General features: G+C 31.4%; 2 protein-coding genes and 1 long non-coding RNA gene across 3 annotated transcripts; 2 read left to right on the top strand and 1 right to left on the bottom strand.

Moving 5' to 3' along the window:
* The first annotated feature begins 2,860 nt into the window (after positions 1-2,860).
* On the top strand, positions 2,861-8,110 carry LOC132732933 (uncharacterized). The gene is made up of 3 exons (XM_060719458.1): positions 2,861-2,969; positions 5,798-6,229; positions 6,703-8,110. Exons 1-3 carry the CDS (start codon positions 2,898-2,900, stop codon positions 6,784-6,786), a joined length of 588 nt encoding a protein of 195 aa, XP_060575441.1. The 5' UTR covers positions 2,861-2,897; the 3' UTR covers positions 6,787-8,110.
* A 5,028-nt stretch (positions 8,111-13,138) lies between these two features.
* LOC132732929 (cerebellin-2-like) lies at positions 13,139-14,928 on the bottom strand. Its single transcript, XM_060719453.1, has 3 exons — positions 14,770-14,928; positions 13,984-14,256; positions 13,139-13,663 (listed from the first exon to the last, which is right to left on the bottom strand). The coding sequence occupies exons 1-3, from the start codon at positions 14,828-14,830 to the stop codon at positions 13,197-13,199; spliced, it is 801 nt and encodes a 266-aa protein (XP_060575436.1). The 5' UTR covers positions 14,831-14,928; the 3' UTR covers positions 13,139-13,196.
* A 2,705-nt stretch (positions 14,929-17,633) lies between these two features.
* On the top strand, positions 17,634-20,117 carry LOC132732918 (uncharacterized). The gene is made up of 2 exons (XR_009626109.1): positions 17,634-18,051; positions 19,363-20,117. It is a non-coding gene; the product is annotated as an uncharacterized LOC132732918 (long non-coding RNA).
* Positions 20,118-23,555: the final 3,438 nt, after the last annotated feature.

Raw genomic sequence — 23,555 nt, forward strand, 5'->3', positions numbered from 1 at the left:
AGGTTATCTAGTTACGTAACGTAGTTAGTTATGTGGTTAACTAGTTACGTTACGTAGTTAGTTATGTGGTTAACAAGTTACGTTACTAGTTATTTTTTTCAATAAATAAAAGATCATAACGGGAAATAAATGCATGTTATAGCCTACAAATGCCATCTTTTTATTATTTTACCAGCTTAATATTAAGGGGTTATCTAGTAACACAGCTAGTTTATCACTTAACTAAATAGTTAATTAAAAGGTTAACAAGTTACGTAACTAGTTAACCTTTTAATTAACTAGTAAGTTAGTGGTTAACTAGTTACATATTTACGTAACCAGTTAACCTCTTAATTAACTAGTTAGTTAAGAGGTAAACTAGTTACGTAGTTACGTAACTAGTTAAACTACGTAACTAGTTAACCTCTTAATTAACTAATTAATCAAGAAGTTAACTAGTTACGTAACTAGTAAACTTCTTAATTAACTAGTTAGTTAAGTAATTATTATAAGTAGTTAGTTAAGAGGTTCACTAGGTACGTAACTAGTTAACCTCTTAATATTAAGCTGGTAAAATAATAAAAGGACGGCAGTTGTAAGCACTCAGTTGTAGGCACTCACATGCATGTTTCCTTTTTTTTAATTGAAAAAAATAACTAGTTGCGTAACTAGTTAACCACATAACTAACTAGTTAATTAAGAGCTTATCTAGTTACGTAACGAGTTAACCTCATATGGTTATCTGGTGGCAGAAATATGCAACCAAAATCCTTAGCCCTGTTTAAGTGAAACAAATGATGTTAAGCATTTCAAATTTTGGGTCATTTTTTTCAAATTTAGAATAATTATTTTGGAAAACAAAATGAACGAATGATCTGAAATTTTAAACACAAGTTATTAGCCTCAGTCTTCATCAAATAAAACATTAATCTCGAAAAATTATATAAAGTTGGTGATTCGATCCGCTTTGTCAGTCATGTTTATTTTCACAAAGTCTGTCCAAAGTGAAAGTAGGCCAAAATTCATATAACAATAGCATTTGTTGGCACTAGAATAGACTTTGAACTGGATTTTGCCATTCATGAAATGTGCATAAAACTTTGCAACAGAATGTTTTTGGTCTTCAGAAATTTAGCCCATTCAAGTTAAATTTTCTTATTGTTATCATTTTTATTTTTGTTTAAACATAGAACATAAGTGTACATGCAAATGGCTCATCATATAACAATGTGAGCTTTGTTGTTATTATGAAGTTTCGCCTACTTTCACTTTGGACAGACTTTAGTTAAAACAAACATGGCTGACAAAGCGGAATCACCTTAAAACACATCAGTGAAGTCCCTTTAAAGAAAGCCTGCTAGTTTCTTATAGTTTTCTGTATATTACAACTACGAAAAAAATACCCTGAAATTTCCGATAAATTCTCGTTTATATATCTAACTTCATGCAAAAACGCATAATTGGGCATTTTCGAACTCAGCTGTGCTTTAATTTATACGTGATTCAACATCTTGTGTAGTGTTTGACATGTAGATTAGCGTTTTGAATATACACACTGAAACTCAAACATCCCCATCATGTTTTGTTGATAAACATTGTAACAAAACATTTTGACATAAGTAAGCGGACTCGAAAGTAAACACTTAACTCAATCAAATAACTGTTGTAAAGTAGAATGTATAGATGTAACATATTTATTCTTATTTGTTATTTAAGATTTTTGTTTAATGATAAAATATATATTTGAGGTCATGTACTTCATATTATTCTCATATAGATGGTTGAATGTTAGAGATATACTATCCTCATCCTAGAGAGAAAAAAAATAATCACAGACATTAAATGAAATATATGAGATTCTAACTGAATATATCTAATTTGAATGACAGAATGAATAAACTATGTGTGGGAAGCTGCATTCCTTAATATGAATCAAGTAAAGTCTTGATGTTAACATTTATCAAACATATGTATATAGTTTATAATCATAATCCAAATGAGTTTAAAGGCCCATTATGCCTCAAAAATGCCATTATTTTCATTTGTCCAAGACCTTTTATTTTTTATTTAAAATATCATTTGTCATTTGCAACATATTATACTTAACCACCTTTGCTTTTTTTTTTGCTATATTGGCAATTTGTATAATTACAAATTATTATTAATTTATTTGTTACACATGTGTGCACAATCATTACTAATCTACTTAGCTGTTTTAAATATCAACATGCTCTGAATCAATTATTTAAACATTATTTAACAAATGTTTGACATTTTTTATCCATAGTGTGCCTTTAAACTAAATATGAGAATTGTCTTTACAGCATACTTAGTCACATATGTACATACCAGGGCGTAAAAGTGAAGCTGCAATTTTGGCTGGCACATCTAATCCCGGTATGGTTGCATCAATGTAGGTCAAGGTCACAAGTGTAGGCGGTATCTCACACTCTTCAAGAAGTACAGGCACAATACAGCTATAGCCACAACCCATAGAGTTTATAAATGCCGCGTCAGTTTCATACTTACACCAACCACTTTCGAGAAAATTTGGTGTCAGAAAGAGTAATACCTTTAATGAAGACATCATTCCTTCACGTATATTTACTGTTATATCCTTCCCACCCTGAAAGTCCCGTTCATCAAATACACATTGTAGACCAAATCTCTTTTCGACGTCCTCAATTACCGAATGAACACGTTCTTTGTCTAAACTGGTGTAAGAAACAAAGAAATGCTTTGTCTTCCCTTCGGGTAAAGCTGGTATCTTAGCTTTTAAATCCTGATCACGGCAATCGTTTGCAAAATATTCTGAATTATTTTCTGTACTCGTAGCCATGATTACACAGATAGGTATATGTCAGTGAAAATGAAATCGATTCTAAAAATAGATAACGGAAATACCAGCGTACTTCCAAATGTCAATAATGGCGTGTCGAAATTCACTGCTCGCTGCTTGTTTAATTGGATATATGTGTTCTATAACTACCGTAAGTTGCTGTTTATGTATTTTTTTATAGTTTGTTCAAATGATATGTAAAGTTCGTTCAAATGATAAGATATGTTACGTTTTAATTTATTCCTGTACTCATTTTAAAATAAGTGCTTTCTTTTCACATGATTTTTCTGTTTTCTAAAATCATGAAAATAACATACATGTATTTCCATTATTACACACGTGTTTTTAATATAACGTTAGCACTTTTGCTCCTTATAAAGCGGGCGATGTTTATAAATGAAAATAAGACTGTAAACTTATTCTTTTGGTTGTTTTAGTAATGTGTTAAAACGATATATACATGTCTGTCGTTATTTAATATAAACTAGTTCTCGGAAAAAAATTACACCAATAATATCACATTGACACCCCTGATCTCAATTATCACATTGACAATATTTAGTTTAGCTATGTTTATATAACGCAAATAACGTCACGTCAAAATATATGCACTGTCGTTTAGTGCACATGTACCCAACCGTCCAATATGACAATAATATATATTTGTTTGGATCCAATACGGGAATATATTGGAGGGTCACGAGGCACACATACAGATTGTCGATTGGTTAGATTTATCAATATATAATAATTGGCGTCCGCGCCGAAGCGCGGCGCTCTCATGGAATGAGATCAGATTTTGTGAAAGGGCGACAGCAACTTCTCGAGCCTTTTAGTCGGTCATAATAAAAGCCGAAAATTCCGATCGGTATGAGGGTGCTTGATTATTAAATAAGAATGAAATGTCGCGATATGTTACAATGAATTTTCGCAATGCAAACATTTACAAATGAAATAACCTTTTCCGTCAATAAATCGCGCTCTTCGGGGTTTTTTATTTATCATTTTGTAGTACACAGTCGGTTATCATGTCATGGTATGTTATTGTTGTACATGTATCCTTAGAATGATCAGTTGATGACCTAAATATTCCAAAAACCTATTTATAGATATATCTTTTTATCACTCCTATCGGTAAATGCCGGTCTCTCCCGGTCTATTTTGACCAGGATTTACTAGTGACCGGCGAATAGTACCACACGTTTATTGTCCGGTCTCTCCCGGTTTTGGAGTAGATGTTTGATATCGTTACAATTAGAAAAAAACAACAATAGCATGTTTCATTTTATCTATATGAGATAAAAACAATAAATATGTACACGGATTTATATGTAATATAAATCCGTGATATGTACAATAATTGAGAAAAAGGTACATTTTTTATGGTATTAAAATGACATTATCAACTTTGAAACATTTTATTTAATTATTCAATTTGTTATCCGTGTTTAGTAAAGATGCCGAGGAATTATTCAAAGTTACAAATTAGATTTTATGAATTATTCAATGATCGATAATTTAAAAAATGATAAAGAAAAATACAATGTATATGTACATGGTTTAAGAATAAACAATATTATATATTGAAAGATAAACCATAATTTACTGACTTTTTCCAGGTAAGCTTTGACTTATAATCGTCGGTCAATATGACAATTGAATTCTTAAAATTTATTTTACAATTTTAATAAAAAAGAGTAGTAAAAACTCAGTATTAAAATAGCACATAAAACACAAAAAAGAATAAAAGAAAACAATATTCATAAAATTTGTATTTTTTTTAATTAAAATTAATAGATATTACAATTATTGTATAATAAACAATTATGCTCAACATGATCAACATGGTAATATAACCAGTGTCATATTTTTACTAACTTAAAGTGTGAACAGATACCTTAAGGGGGTCTTCGCTAATAGCGATAACATGTACATAATAAGGGACAAATGTGTGGTACGTGTTGATCATGCGTTACACATATGGATTATAAATGATTGCATACATGTATATCCGTTGCTATTAATAACCACGATCATAAAGAAATAACAAGTAATATTATAAGAATCTTACACCGGCTGCCGGTACAGACCGGAATATCTAGCTCGAGGGTAACTGTTTACGGCGGTAACGAGGCTCTGCCGAGTTTCCGCTAAAGAACTTATTCATAAGTGGTATACATTTCTGGTAGTTTATAAGAATATCTTGTCATCATATGTGTACTAGTTCATCTTCACTTGCTGCATTTCTTGCTTGGACGCCCTTTGATGCTTTGCATCAATGCTTTTCTTGTGAATTCTATTGAACGAGTACACAACTTTCAAACCTATATTGGACGAGGCACAAACAGAGTCTGATATAGGTTTTGCAGCTGTTTATGAGTCCAATAGAATCAGTATTGTACTCAATATTGTATAATAACCACAAAATGTCATACGAGAACAAATGTCATATCTTATATGATTTTTGTTCTGTAAAATGTCAAATTCGAGTCATTATAAAATTAAAAGTATATGTCAATTGTTTTGTGTATATTACATCTGAGTACACATTGTGAAATAGATACCATGTATGACGTTTTACACAACTTGCTTTCGAAAACACATTCCCAGCGTATCATTTTTCTGGTGTTAAAAATAGTGAATGCAAAAATTTTTTAATTTGGCAAGGAAAGATATAGAGGATTTGTTTGTTTGTGTGTAAGGTAGTAGATTCGCGGACTTGCATTACAATAGAAATGATTTACGGTATTTACGGTATCTGTATTTTTTCCAAGTAATTCCAGATTCCTAAATTTATTATTTTCAGAAAACAAGACTCTATCCAAGTACAGTGTGATTTTATCAATGAAATCTCTCACTGGCATAATGTTTTTATTTTTATATGTATTTATTTAAGCGGTAGACAAACATTGAACTTAATAACATTATATTAAAATAAAAATATTTTATATGTTTATTTTATATGTATTTTCTTTACAGACACACATTACATTCAATGACGAGCCATCAATTTATTCACAACTAAATTGGACATGTCCAGCTGATAAGCCATTTATGATTAAAACCGGAAATTGGTCTATTTGTGTTTCATCATGTGGACCTAAAATGGTGGCAGATGGTAAAAACTGTATAAAAGTTGAAGATTGTAACAAACCTGTGCTGTCGGATGGATACTGCATTGAAATGTGTGACGAAGGCTATTTATATGTAACGTTTGACCAAGACCTTGGCCAAGACTGTGGAACCGAATATGCTGATTGTTCATATGGAGAGGAAAATATTGAGCAGAAATTGTGTGTAAAGAAATCATTTCTTATTTTGAAATTAGTATGCTATGTTATTGGAACAATTCTATATATCGCCTTTCTGCTGATGTTCTTCTCAACGTGGCAGTTCCCATGCATTAAATTGGTACGTAATTTTACTTTGAATGAAAAAACAAATGTCAGAGAAATAACATTAACAATCTGTTACATGTGTAAAGAGTCATCCAATTTCAAAGACCATTTTGCAACAGATTCAATAAAAAAACCAAAGGTTCTACTGTTAGACGAGTCCAACAAACACTTGACTTTTAAAGGAACTCCACTGAAGTCAAAAAGCTTTCAAAATAATATTTGAAATTCTGGCATAAACCAAGAGAAGCACTTTCTTGAATTAGGAAAATCTGAAAAGATAATATAAAAAAGAGATATATACACAAAATTAATATTAATATTCACGTTTACACTTCGTAAAGAAAAAAGCAACAGGCGCATGCGCACAGTGACCCGAAAATTTAAAATGAACTCTCGAAGTTTACCATACTTATGATTTATATCAGATATTACATAAATAGCTGTGAAATTAATATATTTACGTAACCATAATGTTTTTTATTTCAGATAATGTGGATCAAATCAAGGAATCAGCTACAAAAGACTTCGTCACGTGAAATATTGTGTAATGATGACGTCACAGATGACTGATTTCGTGGAAATTAAATCGTACAGACACGTTATGCCATTTCAACGTCTCATGTTCTTTGTAATATCAGATTAAAGTGCACCGACAGCGGTATACATGTGCCGTTAATATATACTTTTTATTACCTTTTATTACTATGCTATGATCTGTTTCCAAAACACGGGAATATCTTTAAAAATACACATACACATTTTACTGGAATTTTGACAACATGCGTCCTTTTCTTATGAATACATATTAGTCTTATTTTTGATAAATATTTGATAAATAAAAAACACCTAAAATCCAACAACATTAGGACCCAGAAGTTAAAGATTTTTGATTTATTGCATTTTTACTTAAGTCGCTTACATCTGCATGTATTCAAATGAGTATAATTATTAATAAAATAATAAAATTAGTTCAAGTAAAAATGTTTATAATTTTCATGTTTTTGTTTAAAGAAAATTATAAATAAAAGATATAACGAAACGCTAAATTATCATATCAGACATTATTTTTATATGTCCGAATCGCGGTAATGCATCAATCGTTAATTCATTTATTACACAAGCTCATTTTTAAATGCACCCTCCTGTTCCTGCAGATGCTAATGAACAAAAAAGGTGATATACCTTTAAATTTCTAGCGGAGTGGGGGTGCTAAATTTTCTCTTCTTTATCCATTTAATAACATAACTGCAAGAATATAATGACTCACGGATGTTTTCCTTCACGTTTCAGCATAACAAAACATCCTACTACTTTTATTATAAAGCGAACCGAAACAATTACCGAATTTACTAGAGAAAACATCACGTTTTATTCGATTTAAAGAAAACTGCAAAGTATAATAGTTAGTTGTTAAGTTCAACAGCGAACGCGAGTGATTTTAGGCTTTTTGTTATTAAACATTTTGCGAAGGGAGAGAAATCAAGGGTTATCCCTGGGCAGAACGTTCAAGGATTATCTCCTATTTACAATGTTTTATCTGGAAACTGTACTGTATTCTATTCTTTCTAAGACTTTTTTCATTGGTGCTTTGACATACAATTTCACTCATGACGATTTCTCTAGAGGAATTTCCTTCAGCAATATTAATATTCAGAAAACCGATTTTATATGATACCAAACAATCACGTTGTTTGACTTTTATTCAGAATATTCTTATCGACCTGTGCATTATAACTTCATGGCCAGGAACGGACGTTTTAAATTGGTGATATTAAATGGTGTATTTTGCAGTAAGCAAGTTTTTGAGGATGACCACACTTACAATATAATCGTCACCAACAATTTCCTATCTAGAATAGATGTATCTGTCAGATAGTAAAATCGTTTAATCATGCTTACAGTTTGAAATCATCTGTCCTCAAAGCGTAGTTTTAGTACACAACGAATATGGAGAATAATTCCTCGATTTTGTTATCAAAATAATAGTAGAAAAACTATTTCTTGCTAAATATCTGCTAAGTAAATAACGAGTTTACTAGTCTGCAAAGCACCTCAGCTTTCTTTGATTGATGTTTGAAGGGATTTGATTCTTAAAGCAAAACAAATGTAGAAACTGTAAAATGTAAATACTGCGTACGTAATAAATGTATTAACACCAGTGAAGAGATCACCCAAACGCAAGACTTAATGTTTCGGTCGAAGGAAATGTAGATAATAACTCACAAGTATATAGTACCTTTGAAATACACCATCCTATGTTGAACATAGAATGTTAACGGGGAAAGTAACTAGCAACTCTGAATGCCATAAAGCATAACAATGCTTATGAACACAACTGCTAACTTAAAAAAAAAAAATAATAACAAAAAAAAAAAAAATAATAATAATACAACAGATGTGTGAAGTTGGTGGCCTGGCGGTGTGAAGTTGGCGGCCCAGCGGCCTGGCGGCGTGAAGTTGGCAGCCTAGCAGGTCAGGCGGCCGACAATTTTAATTTTTAGTAATGTTATAAAACAATAAAAACGGCAATTAATGATGTTCTAAGGACACTCTTTGTTATTTTAGAGGATTCATAAAAAGAAAAAAAGAATCACATTTAGAATTTTTTTATTAAAAAAGCCAGAAATTTGACAGTTGTAGAAATGTTCTAAATATAATATTTCATTTCATTTCATTTATTTATTGGCAATCAGCAATACATTTGCCTTTGGCCATTTACAAACAAACAAAAAAAACTTATGGCAAAGACTTTTATATACATAGCTAACATAGACAAATAATGAAGTACAATATACGATCAGAAGACAGGTAAACTTTCAAGGGTATTTTGACGTAAACACAATGCTTCTTTTATATACTTTGCTAGATTAAACATATATTTTTTACTTTTATTTGACATCAATGCATTGAACTTTTGTAAAGTTGGCCATGAACACTGGCCCAAATATTTCGATCTAATACTACTGTAACGTGAGCAACACATAACAAAATGATATTCTGACTCTACTGCATTTTGGTTACATAGTTTGCACAATCTATTACTTCTTTCAATATTATTATATCTTCCTAATTCTATATCTAAACTATGTGAGCACAATCTCAAGCATGTCAAATGCTGCCTTAGCTTATCATTCAATATAACATCCAAGTACTTTTCAAAACAAAATTCAGTTTTATATTTGCAATAACAATCTAATTTTGACATAGAATTAATATTTAAACTCCATTCTTGAATAAATTATCTCGTATTCTAGATTTTATCAAAAAGGTAATAATTAACCCTAGGATCAAATGTCAACCTTATATCTGAAAAAACCTAAATGATCTATAATAGAAATTCATTCTACTAGCCCAACTAGAGGTACTTACATTATTACATAAATCATTAAACATTTGATAAATAGGTAAATCATTACTTTTCATAATTTTCAACCAAAATTTAACGCTTCTTTCTTTACATATTACTGACAGAGGCACTCGGCCAAGTTCACCATATACCGCATATGTAGGAGTTTGTTTCTTTACGCCTAATATATATTTACAAAATCGAATATGTAATTTATCTACCTCTTTATAATTATAAGCACCCCAAACTTCACATCCGTACGTTAATATAGGGACAATCATAGTATCAAAAAGAGATAACTTGGTACGAATATCTAGACTAACATTATCAAAAACGTTTAAAAGATTATTATACGCCCTAAGAGCTTGCTCATGCAGTGCTTTTACAGCATTTACAAGAGTACCGGTGTAAGTAAACTTGATTCCAAGATAAACAAAATTGTCAACAATTTCAATTTTTTCGTTATCTATATAGAAGTCAGTATATACAGTTTGTTTTCTCTTTTCAAAAACACAAATTTTTGTTTTACTAACGTTTATTTTCAAACCCATTTTTTAGAATAATGTTGCACAGCATTAATTTGAGCCTGTAGGCTATTTGGATCTGTCGTAAGTAATACAATATCATCAGCAAATAAAATCATATACCTAGACAAAAGTTCAAAGTCCCTTTCAGTCAAAGCATTAAAATCCAAATTTTCAGAAATATCATTGATGAAAAGTAGAAAAAGTAGAGGAGACAAAGGTTCTCCCTGCTTTAAACCTATCGTTACATTAAAGAAGTCTGACATATTCATGTTATTTGACAATTTCACACAAGCTTGAACCTTTAAATATATACATTTGATCATATTTGTCATTTTACAGCTAATTCCTGATTGTAACAGTTTATTCCATAATTTATCTCTACAAACAGTATCAAATGCTCTTTGGTAATCAATAAAAATACACCAAAGTTTTGATTTTTTTGATAGAACCTTCTGTTTAATAGCATGAAGTAGGAAAATAGCATCTGCTGTAGAGCGACCCTCTAGAAAACCATACTGAGAATCATTAAAAACATGTTCTTGTTCACACCAGCTATTAATACGATTTCTTAATATCAAAGAAAATATCTTCCCTATAACATTTATTAATGTAATACCTCTATAATTCGCAGGTATATTTTTATCACCTTTTTTATATATCGGAACAATAACTCCCTTAGACCATGCTTCAGGATATAAACAGTTATTATAAATATAGTTAAATATTGTACATAAATAGGGAGATATAACATTGTTTGCATCAATAAAAAAATCGGCTACATTATTGTCATAGTCACAACTTTTGTATCTTTTCAAAGAAGATATTGTTTTTTGGACCTCTTCCACAGAAATTTCTCTATCAAGAAAATCAATATTTACAGTTTCGTGACTCTCTTGTGAAAATTCATCACGTTCCGACTGGCTTTGACTATCATTAGACATATTTTTGAAATAATTTTTAAACTCCTCAAGACTAGCATTAGATTCAAATCCACCTGTATTTCTAAATTTTTTAATATATTTCCAAAATTTACGAGGAGACGTTTTACTAATATCAGACATTTTTATTTTTTCTCTATGAAAATACTTGCTTTTAGCCGCCTTTTTAATTTTAATGTATTTTTTCCTGCAAGTAAGCAAAACTAATTTATTTTCTTCGGATTTAAAGCTAGCATTACGTCTCTTCGCATCACAAAATAACTTTTTTGCATGTCTACAATCTTCATTGAACCATAGCGATTTCCGCTTCTTTTGTTTTGGACGATTATTATACGTCTTACCGTAACATGAATATGAAATATCATAAACTGTGTCAGAAAAACATGTCACACATTGATTGATATCATATACACCATTTAACAGTTTCTGGTTGATATCATTAAACACAGAACACTTACTTTGTAATATGTTTAAAAAATCCCCATTTTCGGACGAATTCCATAAAATGTTATCAAATTCTAAGTATTCGTCTGGTAAATCTGATATAATATAAGAAAGACAAAATGTTACTGGACAATGATCAGAATATTCATTAATATCTAAAACACACATATTTGATACACTTTCATAACATTCTATATTTGAAATTACATAATCTACCAGACTAGACACTGGTTTATTTCTATATACTGAATTATAAGTGCATTTACCATCATCTTTACGACCATTTAATATACACAAATTGTTCTCCTTGCAAAGATCTAGTAGATAATAAAAATGGGACATAATGGAGTTCTTAAGACTATTTTGTTTGTTTTGAAGGGACTATTTTGTTTATTTTGAAGGTATATAAAAATCTCTTTGAGAGATTTTTTTTATTCTATTATTTTGTGAAGTTGGCGGCCTTAGCCGCCGTTACTTTTAGTGTTGTTGAAATGTTATTTAAACAATAAAATGGTAATTAATCTAATTAGTTCTAATTTAACAATTCTTGTTATTTAAAGGATATACAAAAAGAAAAAATAACTTTTTTATTTAAATATCATTTTTGTAAAGTTGGCGACCTGGCGGCCCAGCGCCTAAACTTTTAATGTTGTAAAAGTTTGGAAAAGAATTGAAAAACGACTCTTACTTAAGTTTTAAAGACTTATCTTAATATCATTTAGCAGTAAACTATTGTTTAAATAACATTTCTACAACGTTAAATTTTTTGACCGCCAGGCCGCTGGCCCACCAAGCCGACTACTTCACAATAATGATAAAATCAAAAAGTTCTCTGAAAATGATTTTTTCTTTTTATAAACCTTTTACATATCAAGAATAGTCTTCATAAAGTCCCGTTTTCATCATATTTATAACATTTCTACAACTGTAAAATTTTCGGCTGCCAGGCCGCTATTAAAAAGAATCTTTCAAAATTTCATTTTTTTACTTTTATATAACTGCTAAATGATAGATATGTCTTTAAAACTTAAGTAAGAGTCTTTTTTCAATTAGTTTCCAAACTTTTACAACATTATAAATCTAGGCCGCTAGGCCGCCATCTTCACAAAAATAATAAAATAAAAACGTTTTCTCAAAGTTTTTATATAATATCCTTTAAATAACAAGGTTTGTCTTAAGAACTTCATTAAATCCCGTTTTATATAACATTTCAACAACATTAAAATTTTAAAACTTCAAAAAAATGATAGAATAAAAATATCTCTCAAAGTGATTTTTTCTTTTCTATATATCTTTCCAAAAATTGTCTTATTAATAAGAACTTCATAATGTCCTGTTTTTATCATGTTTAGATCATTTCTATAACTGTAATAATTTCTGGCTTTTTTAATAAAAAAGCTTTCTCAATGCTTTTCTTTTCTTTTTATATACCCTTTAAATAACTTAAAATAACAAGGAGTGTCCTTAGAACATCATTAATTGCCGTTTTTATTGTTTTTATAACCGCCAGGTCGACAACCACGCCACCAGACCGCTTAGACGCCACACATCTTATTACAACGTATTACTTATAGTGAAATATTTTCGTAAACAGGCATATACATTAATTCTAATTTACATAATTATTTATAGTCATATATTTGCTATTTCATGAAAAAAGGAAGGTGTTTGAATTAATGACAATGTTTTTTAATCCTTCAGTTTTATTGTGCTTTATAATAATAATTATTTTCCTATTATAGCTGAAGGAGAGAAACCTTCGTACAATAAAAATCCAGAAAATGTGCTGTGACTGACTCCATAGAAACCTTTGTCGGAGTCAAGATTTTGAATTGCTACGTCATCACCTTGCTGTAGCTGAAGAACAATAGTTTGACTGGTCGTATCATCTCCACTCCCAGAGTTTCCTCCGCTTACGTACATATTTGTAATAGCTGTTCCATTTACAGCAAATTGCGCATGCGCACTGGCAAAATGGCGGGAAACAAGAGTTGTCGAGAATACGTAAGTTCCGGCTACGGGAGCAACAAAGACACCGACATGTTTGTTGTATGCGTTTCCAATGTTAGTTACGACCACGTCAAATACTACGGTTTGATGTATGCCAGCATGTTCCAGATGAGCATCCATTTTAGCAAAGAAGGCAATTGGACTTTCAACGTTCTGTCTACGTATTCTATTCTTAAAGTCACCTACAATATTAGAAAGTCAATGCATACATACAAAAAAAAACAGAACCTGAGGGGGTCGTTTGGATACATATTTATAATATTTGAATAAAATAGAAATGTTGCTTGCTCTATCATTTAAGATTTTTAACGAAACTTAAAGAAAACAAAATATTCTGCCATTTTGTCTTATTAAATATGTAATCCATGTTTACAAAATAGACCAATAACATTGAAGAATGCAAACTAAACTTCTTTGCTTTGATAAAAAAATGACAATAATTTGGTCAATTCAGATTTTAAATTTGGCATGACATATATTAGTATTAATAATAATTTGATACCTTGATCCCTCTCAACTGTAGATTTCACGGACGTTTCAACTTCGGACACTTTAGCTAGATCTGAATCTTCATTTTTGTTACATGACTTTAATTTCTTTATCATTTTATCCAAGTTGAAGCTGTGCTGTCGCTGTAAACGAAGCTGTTTCTCTAAGTACGCAACCTTGTTCTGTCGGACCTTATCTCGAGATTTCAAATCATTCACTTCATGAAGAAGATCTTGAACAAGATTTTCAGTAGCGGTAAGTCTTTGTAACATGACACCATCCTTATCTGAAACAGAGAATGATGTAAAAGCTACATGGAGCCTTTTTGCGACCTAAAATCTAAGCAGAAATCTATCTGCAACAATACTTTTACTTTTTATTTTGAAACATTTAACCGTAACATACACGGATCCAGGATCCTTTTCCGGAGAAGGTCGCTGAAGTTCGGCAAGATATAATGCATATTTCAGGAGGGATTTGGCGTTGACTTGTTTTCCATTGGTCGATTTAGTTAGCGTAATTTTCACTGAACAAAAATATAAGTAAATATTCAGACTTTGGTGTTGCATTATATTTTATACATAAAAATAGACTTGCAATAGGAGGGGAGACCTGATCCACGCATGCGACGCTTATCTTAAAACGTGTTTACCTGATAGTCAAAAGCTACTACGTTTAAGTCGTAAACGTTTAAATACGAAACGTTCAACGATGTACAGTAAAATTAGGTAAAAGGACACAAAACGTCCATGAACTATATTATTTATTCTTGATATAATCTTTAAATAATGTCATTTACCTTCTTCAGCTGCAGTCAGTGTACAAACGAAAGTGAATATAAGAAATAAAATCCCCTTCATTTTGTTTTTAAATAACCTTCCAGTCTATCGTCAGTTCGGCTTAAACGTTGTTCTACATTAAAGACCGTTTAAAGATAAGGACTTTATATCATATAATTATGCTATCTGTTCTTAACCTTAACGACATGACGGAATATTTGAAAAAGTGTGCATGTATAAAGCAAATACCGAAATTGTTTTTATAATAAAGGTTAAAACGAACACACATGTTAAATGTTTCAAATAACTTGAAAGTGCTATAATTGCCTTTATCTGGCGAGAAACCAACATTTTTATATCAAATTTGGTTGTCGGGTTTAAAGTGGATTGATCACATGAGTTTCAAATAATGAAAAATGTCCTTATACATTTACCTTAAAGGGGATTGGTCTGTAATGGGCACAATTTTGATAAGTATTTTAAATATTGAAAACAAACTCACATACAATAACATATAAGATAAAATTTAAGATTATGTTATTATAAAGTATTTATATGATCATTTATATCATCAGCACCGATCAACCAAAACCATATAGAGGTTTTCATGGCATGTTGCCACTAATTATTCGAAATACTATCAAAATTTTGTTTAATGATATTACAGTCCTTCCGTTATGGACCGACCAATTCACTTTAAAAAATATTATATAAAACTATATAATATTGAAAATATTGGGTTCTTTTTGTCGCACTACACAGAAGCACGTGTTAATTGTTTAATTCGAATAAGCCAAATTGCAATAAACCATTGCCACAGACTATAGTTTGGTTTGCCTTGTCTATTCAAAAACTTTACTAGCACAAGTTTTCTGCGAGATTGAAACAAGATTGAAAATATTAGATTTGCGATTCTATTATAACAGGTAAAAAACTTCATTTTCTCAACAGAGATTCAAATATATCCGCATACTAAACATTTTATCAGTCAGATGTTATTCTGTGTAATAAAATTGACAATATAATTCGAAATTTCATTAAAACAATAGCCCATGAATTTAATGATTGGAGACATGGTTCACAATGATGAAAAACGATATATTACCACAGCAAAACATGACATTACGATAGTGCTATGTTTTTGACGATGATGGTGGTGATGATGACGATAATGATGATGGTGACGACGATGATGATAATGATGATGATGTGATATTCATACTGTTGAGTTTTCACCATCGTAGTGACATGTTTTCAATATCGTACTAGTATGTCACCCTTTGTTATCGTGTTATTAGTATTACCACAACCATGGTTCTATCGGTACGTATATACGGTATTACCATTATCGCAATATGGGCACAAGTCCTGTTTCAGTTGTATACTAGTAATCTGTTGCCATACAGTCACGTCCATGCTACATTACATTTATTTGAATCGATCGATCCCCAAAAAAAGACCTTATTGTCATCCGAATTACATGTCCTTTCCCTCCTTTCGCCGCCCATATACCCTCCCCAGGTCTTGGTTTGGTGCCTTCTGGGTGCCCTGCTGTTGTGGCTGTAGTGTGTTGGGGTTGCGTCCTGCGAACGTTGCCTTTGCCTTGCTGTTTTCTCGTGTTTTGTTTTAGGTACCCAAGCCGGTGTTAGGAGGCATTAGAGACGCTTTACTTCCCATTATATCTCCTGAAGAGACTCGATAAAACTGGATCTTAGATTTTCGCTTTTGCCTTTGTTTTTTTCCCCTTGGGCCTTTCACACAGAAAAAGAACACAGTCAAAACTGCATTAGCCGTCACCTTTATACAACGTGACCCTGACTGTAAAGGTCAGATAAAGGTCCGACGGAGAGGAATCCTAATATATAAGGCACCCTTTATAACGTGACCCTGTTTAACGCGGCCACTAAATATCAGTCCAAATAAGACAATATAAGTGTCAGTAACAGTAAGAGTGAAATAAAAAAAACAACTGTAAAAAAGTGCAACGCTTAAATATAACGGCACCTTACCGGAAGCATCGAACATCTGATAATAATATTATATGACTATGAATTTTAGCAATTTAGTAATTTTGTTTGTATTAATTGATATCATTTGGTTGATTTGAACTTTAACTAAGTGATTTCGTTTTCATTATAGATTTGTAACTATTATTTCGATTTTTTGAACGGGATTGCGATATCGTGAAAAAAAAATTGAATTTTCTTTCGTGATTTAATATGAACCAGTTCGTTTAAGGACACGTTGTTTGTATCAGAATTGCACTACAAAAACAAGAAAACTTTAAGAAAACAACATACTTTTTTACAAAATTGTTTTATTTTGAATACTGAATAACAGTTATGCTGTAACTTTATCATGCACATCGTATGCTTTAAATTTGTACTATTTGAGTAGATTTCAAAAGAATACATCCATATAGAGCCATATTTTATCAAAACATTTATAACAATAAGAGTCAATATGGATACAGTGGTCCCCTGTCCATAGCGGTCATTTTGGCTCAGTCCCCTTACTGACCACTTTATGCAGGTTAGACTGTATTTGGACGAACACTCAGCTAGACAATCAGCATTCAATAGTAAAGCTTCCATTTTCATATATTGTTACAAATAACGTGACTGAAATTCAATAAGAAAATAAATGTGTTTTAGGCTGTTTATGTTCGGCTCCATCAAATATTGCTACGGTTTGATAGTTTTTCAATGTAATGCACATATAAATAGTGAACCTCTTAAAGGTGTTAAATGCCTCATTATTCGTTAGCTTACAAAACAGAAACAGAATCGTACTGTAATTAAATTTCAGACAGAAACCAAATTTTTGAATATTTACGGAAATAAAGAATGTGCTTATTACACAAAACTTATGTAGACGGATACAAACTGAGCAGTCCTAGATCATTTTATAATCCGTTTTAAAAACTAAACTGAACATTTTACAGCAATTATTTGAGTTTACAGTTGCTTTAATGATAGTTAACTGAAAGAAAAAAAAATGTTTTCTTTCTTTATATTTGTAAATCCGGTTACTATATAATAAATAATTGGTCATTGATGACTGACTAATTGTTTTGACAAAAACATCAACATATTGAATACTTTAATTTATTCTTTAACCTTTCGTTGGCAGTAAAACTATAAATATGTGCATGAGTAACAATGCGTATAAGAGATGTATACATAAGAGCTAAAAATAGTAACAGTGAATAATCTGGATTTACCAATATTGAAAACGAAAGTTACACGTTTTTAGAATTTAGATAATAATACGAATACAGGTGGAAATAACAATTTATTGAAGTAAGTATAATGTTATAAATTTAATATTTTGATGACATTATCACGCGGATCGATACAAAATTAAACTTATAATACATTGATTTTTGTTTCCATAAATAGCAATCGCTTTCTTTGTGCCGCACCAGATTTTGGCAAATTCAACACATATTTCTACGCGCTTCTAGAAAAATAAAACGGTTATCTTGATTTGTTTTCAATTTTAAACATATTTCATAGTTAAAAATAAATTAAAATGTGTTTCGATTTTCTATCTTTACTACTAAAATAGCAATGTGAAACCTTTTAATGTTCTTTTTTGGAAAACAAGTGAACACATTTCTTCACATATCGTGTATAATTAGCTAGCCCGTAAGTTATTTCATGATATGAACAGATTAAAGCAGATCAGATATATGTTAAGATTAGAATAGAATTTATTCAATATTGCAGTTATTGAAATTAGTTATGGTTATTTTGTGTAAATTATCATAAGTTGTATAACACGTGACATTTTATGTTCTGCTTTGGACAACATACCTATTCAATAGACGGTACGGATTTTATTTTCTTCCATGATTATAGCGTAGAACCCTCTCATTTTAGTGAGAAACTCACACATAGAATGTTTTATGGGAAGAAACAGTATTTATTAGGAAAGTGAAACAGCGTGTTTGAACAATCGGTTATTCACGTGTTTTACTTTTTCCCATAAAAAATAGGTTTTTTTAGTTCCTAACTAAAATGAGCTGTCTTTATACTTTCTCCCAAAACAATAATACATAACAAGAATATAGCAGAAAAAAAACATATATGGCGGAAAATAAAACCTGAACTGCCTTTTGTATAATTGGTTTTCTGCTCCACGCATATCGCAAAAATGTCACGTTGGAGAGGCACTGTAGTTATGTATAGTATTTGACACATCTTTTCATAATCAGTAAATGTATATTTATCGACATGACCGGGTAGGTAATGCGCCGGACTAGTAATATAAGGATTGCTGGCCGCGGGCGTTTCACCCTGTCAGGCTATGAGCAAACAAACTTTACAATCATTGGTTAGTACCCGTTGGATCTTTCGTGTTTCAATGAGCTGGCAGCTTCCAACACAATATCGATCTAAAATAAATTATGTAGAAACTATAAAGTAAATGAACTTTTCCGGCTATATGTAGCACTAGTGAAGCTATAGTCATTTATTAGAAAGAGCAAAAAGAAATATGAGCAAAACAGTCTTAATTTGTTAAAAACGTAAGTTTAACATGAAATCAGACACAATCTAACATACTATTTAGTAGATAAATGATGGAAAATGTACAATCTTCTTTTCTAGGTCATTGCAAAGAGGGGATCACATTGCAGTGGCAAGCAAGAAGGCTGGGCTAAAGTATTATCATCATGGTATATTTCTTGGAGAAAGAGAAGGAGTAGTTGATTTTGATTCAACAGACGGAATGAATGCAACAGTTTGTATCGCTACCATATCAGAATTTACAGACCAGGGAAGACTTACTATCCATCGCTACGTTTACCGGACATAAACGTGCATATAACAGAAAAAGTGGATTACTATTATAACAATAACCTTAATAGATAACATGAATATGAATAAAGTTGGGTACTTTACATTTATATATTACAACTTAAAAAATAAAATTATCTAACAACTATGTATAGGTTAGTGTTTAATAATACGTATTAACACAACATTTTGTAAATGCATATTATTAAACATTAACCTATTTAATGATCAACATTATTTTTCAACCAAAAACAAAGCATTTCTCTAAACTGCTTTTAGTAAGAATGGTTAGACGACTGATTAAGTAAATATTATTTAGTAAGTACACATTAACGAAAGTTAGACAAAGCCGAAATTTGAAAAATACTGCAATCCGATTGGACAAAAATAATGTTGATCATTTATTCATGTTTGTATTAATTTTATTTATTATGTGTGTTTCATTTGAATTATGATTAAATATTTGCTTTTCAATGTGTTTCTAATGTTTCCCACACATGTTTCAATTATAATCTCTTTAACAAATCATTGTTGATTGTCAGACAATAAGATTATATTTAATTTGATCATACACTTAGAGATGATTTATATTGTTTTTATATCGAGCATAATGAAATGTTAGATTTTGTAAATTAAACTGTCAAATAAAGTCTGGGTTAATTCTTTAACGGTAAAAGATGATATGAATTTAAACATATACTCTCACTTAATTTTATAAAACACTAAGATTATGTAAGAGTGAAGACATCTGAGGAGTCACGAAAACAAAACACGAAATGGTAAAAATACGATTGTATATTCGTTTTTGACTCTTTATTTCGCATCTACGTCTTCGTTCTTTCATGTATTAGAGTATTTCTGTGTTCTGTTAGGGTAATCGCCTTTGAATGAAGTAATCATGAAACACAAAAAGTCGATGAAAAGACAACAATACGAAAACATCACGACGAAAACACGATAGTAAAAAAGAAACAATCAGAATTATTAAAATTTGCTTTCTCATTATCATACCTGTTTGTTTTCGCGTTTTTGTCTTCTAAATTTCGTATTTTCACGGTTTCGTATGTGCTTGGTTTCGTCCTTCGTTTTTCCGCTATAACGTATTTCCGCCCTCCGGTACGTATGTGCAGTAGTAATTTAAAATAGAAAACGTCATATTTGCATATTTAGAGCCACGTAATGATCTCACGCGGAATGATATTACACACGCCTGTAAATATTGCGCGTTAATCAAGTTTATGTATTTAGATGTACTAAGAGTAAGGGCTAATCTACTCAGTATCATGTAGACGCTTTAACTGTCTCTGTACAGACCACGGGTAATCTACATGTAGGTAGTGTCTGCATGTATGTATAACCTAAACCATTAAGTGGACAAATTGCAAATTTGACGTAAGACATTTTATGACGGGGTCCAGGTTCCAATAAACAAGGACAAAGATTTATCTAATTTTCTACTCTCAATGTGTTTTTTAAAGAAGAAAAAATTCTGTAACTTGCTTTTGACTTCTTAGATAAACAAAATTGTTGCTTATGTCTTTTTGGCTTTCCAGATAGACCAAATTATTCGGTACATCTATCTTGCTTTGGGTTTACAGATATACCAATATGTTAATTACATTTATTTTTGCTTGCAATATAGACTAAATTATTAGTTATCTTGCTTTGGCCACCAGCTGAAAAAAAAAAACAACAATGCAATCAATACTGTTACACAATGTGTCATCTATTTCCTCATGATACTACTTTTTCATGCACGTATGTATAAAATCAAAAATATAGGCCTCCAGCCAAACGAAATTCAACAAAATACAATACAACAAAATTAAAATGAAAATGCAATGATAATACAGTTAGCGATCATAAGCATACATAATATTGTACCGTTAGCATTAGCAGTCAGTCAAGATATTTTTTTTAGAATGACAATGATTTTAAAGACGAGAGTGAATTATCGCGATTATGCTAAATGAAGAGTGAGGCGATTACTGAAAATGATGATGGTGAGGGTGATGATGATGATGATGATGATTATGATGATGAGAAACAAAAAGAAATATCAACAAGAAAGGGCAAAAACGTTAATTACACACAAACCCAGAAATACACAGCCACAATTGACCACCGGCAGTGCGGACCACATGCAACGCAGACCACCTAAATGCAAAAATCTAACGCACTTAACATGGCAGCAAAAACAATTTAAAAACGGATTGGGGGTACAAGGGCGGTGCAAAGACAGGGCGTGCCAATCATAGTCAATAATTATAAAGTTAATTAAGAGATAGCATAGGAAATTTAATGAGATAATTACGGCGTTACTTGATTAGGAAGGTGGTGAGGGTATAAGAAACGAAACGGAATTTATAGAGAAATGAGAATAACGGTAAGAAGAATACAATGTATTCCCGAAATGACCCTATGAGACTAAACAGTGTATTTAATAAAATGTTCTCCACCAACCAAATATCTAGCAGTAATCAGTGTAACAAAGGGTTAAAAAAAGAAAACACGGACTGAAATGTTCTTCTAAACGCATATTAAAGAAATCCTAATGACACGTACATGTACAAAATGTCATAAAGGAGAACAGATCAAAGAAATCACCTCAAATGACCCTACGAAACGAGGTAGAAGACAAAACTTAAGGCGATTCAGTCCTGATGGGTTTTAAAACATGCCCATCATAGTATCCCACTTGGAACACCCGAATCGTCAGATGCAATCAAAAAAGGGAATAATAAGCATGAACATTAAGCATGCAGCCTACAAAATGTAGAACAACGTCTATAAATGAAACATTTGATAATTTTTGTAAAACTGAACCACGATGTTAGCAAGATTTGTGTGTGAATTTCGTCAATGAAAAACATATCGATAGTTACAGTATCAAGCATGTCACTAGAATATCTGACAGAGAGATAAAGTTACTGTACCAATGAACTAGATTATCTACCTTGGTTAACTACACTGTTTATACAATCTTATTAAAAATCATATCCTAATTGTCGCTCCACTACCATACGCTCGTAGCGAAGAGTAACGGAGCGAAAAAGATGATCTGATTTTAATGGGATTGTTGTTTCTACTGGTAACGCATAAAACAGCGTTAAACACACTCAAAATTTTTCAGTAGGAGCGACTTAAGGGGCTGACGAAACGTGCAAAATTAAAGGAACCCCGCTTTTCCATGCATATCCGACTGGTGTATGTTACAGTTAGTTCTACCCATGCAGGCAATTTTATCTGGCAAGGGAAGAGGGTGCGAAATTGTCACGTGCTATTCATCAACGTCTTTTCAGCGGCGCATTTTATAAATGGAATGCGTTAAAATGACGTAATTTTGGCGCATTTATGATTAAAATTGCATGCTTAGGATGGTATCGTTTTGCCGATATGAATGAAATTTTTACGCTATTATACGGATGATATGACACAATTTTCCATGATACATTATTGTATTGAGGTAAAGCATTTAAAAAATGATAGAAAGTAGTAGAATATGTAAGAAAAAATATAAGGCATGTGTTTTCGGTTCTTATCGTAAAATCCGTCGCTACGCGTACCCGTCGACAAGTCGGCAAGCCTCGTCCCCCCATGGGTGGTAATCTTCCGATCCGAATCCCAACATAAGAGAGATATTATTATAAAAATCTGGAAACAAAGTGATCCCTCAGAAGCATTAATCACAACAAAATTACAAGAGAATTGCAGACTCAGTTTGATTGAGTCTGTACATGAGGGATAATGAATACGTGCAACATCCTTCACGCCCCATAGCACCGGTTTGAGCGGTACTCAATTCTCAACACTTAATAGTGTTGGCATCATTGATCCCGAAGGACAAGAAAAATATAACAACACTGAAGTAAAGTACGGGGCAACTTTTTACAGCTGCCACACAGCACTTGACACCTGATGTTGTGAAGTATAATAATCTGGAAACAAAGTGATCCCTTGGAAGCATTAATCACAACAAAATTACAAGAGAATTGCAGACTCGG

This window comes from Ruditapes philippinarum, unplaced genomic scaffold (genome assembly GCF_026571515.1).
Source record: "Ruditapes philippinarum isolate M1 unplaced genomic scaffold, ASM2657151v2 ctg1819_1_1_1_1, whole genome shotgun sequence".
In the NCBI taxonomy this organism is placed as follows: domain Eukaryota; kingdom Metazoa; phylum Mollusca; class Bivalvia; order Venerida; family Veneridae; genus Ruditapes; species Ruditapes philippinarum.

Bases quoted from the DNA above. Each gene is read 5' to 3' on its own strand.
- LOC132732933 (XM_060719458.1), top strand. From the start codon at position 2,898: ATGTCAATAATGGCGTGTCGAAATTCACTGCTCGCTGCTTGTTTAATT. The intron at 2,970-5,797 runs GTAAGTTGCTGT...TTTTCTTTACAG, and splicing joins ATATGTGTTCTATAACTACC to ACACACATTACATTCAATGA. The intron at 6,230-6,702 runs GTACGTAATTTT...TTTTTATTTCAG, and splicing joins AGTTCCCATGCATTAAATTG to ATAATGTGGATCAAATCAAG.
- LOC132732929 (XM_060719453.1), bottom strand. From the start codon at position 14,830: ATGAAGGGGATTTTATTTCTTATATTCACTTTCGTTTGTACACTGACT. The intron at 14,257-14,769 runs GTAAATGACATT...TCTCTGTTTCAG, and splicing joins ACTGACTGCAGCTGAAGAAG to ATAAGGATGGTGTCATGTTA. The intron at 13,664-13,983 runs GTATCAAATTAT...CTAATATTGTAG, and splicing joins TACAGTTGAGAGGGATCAAG to GTGACTTTAAGAATAGAATA.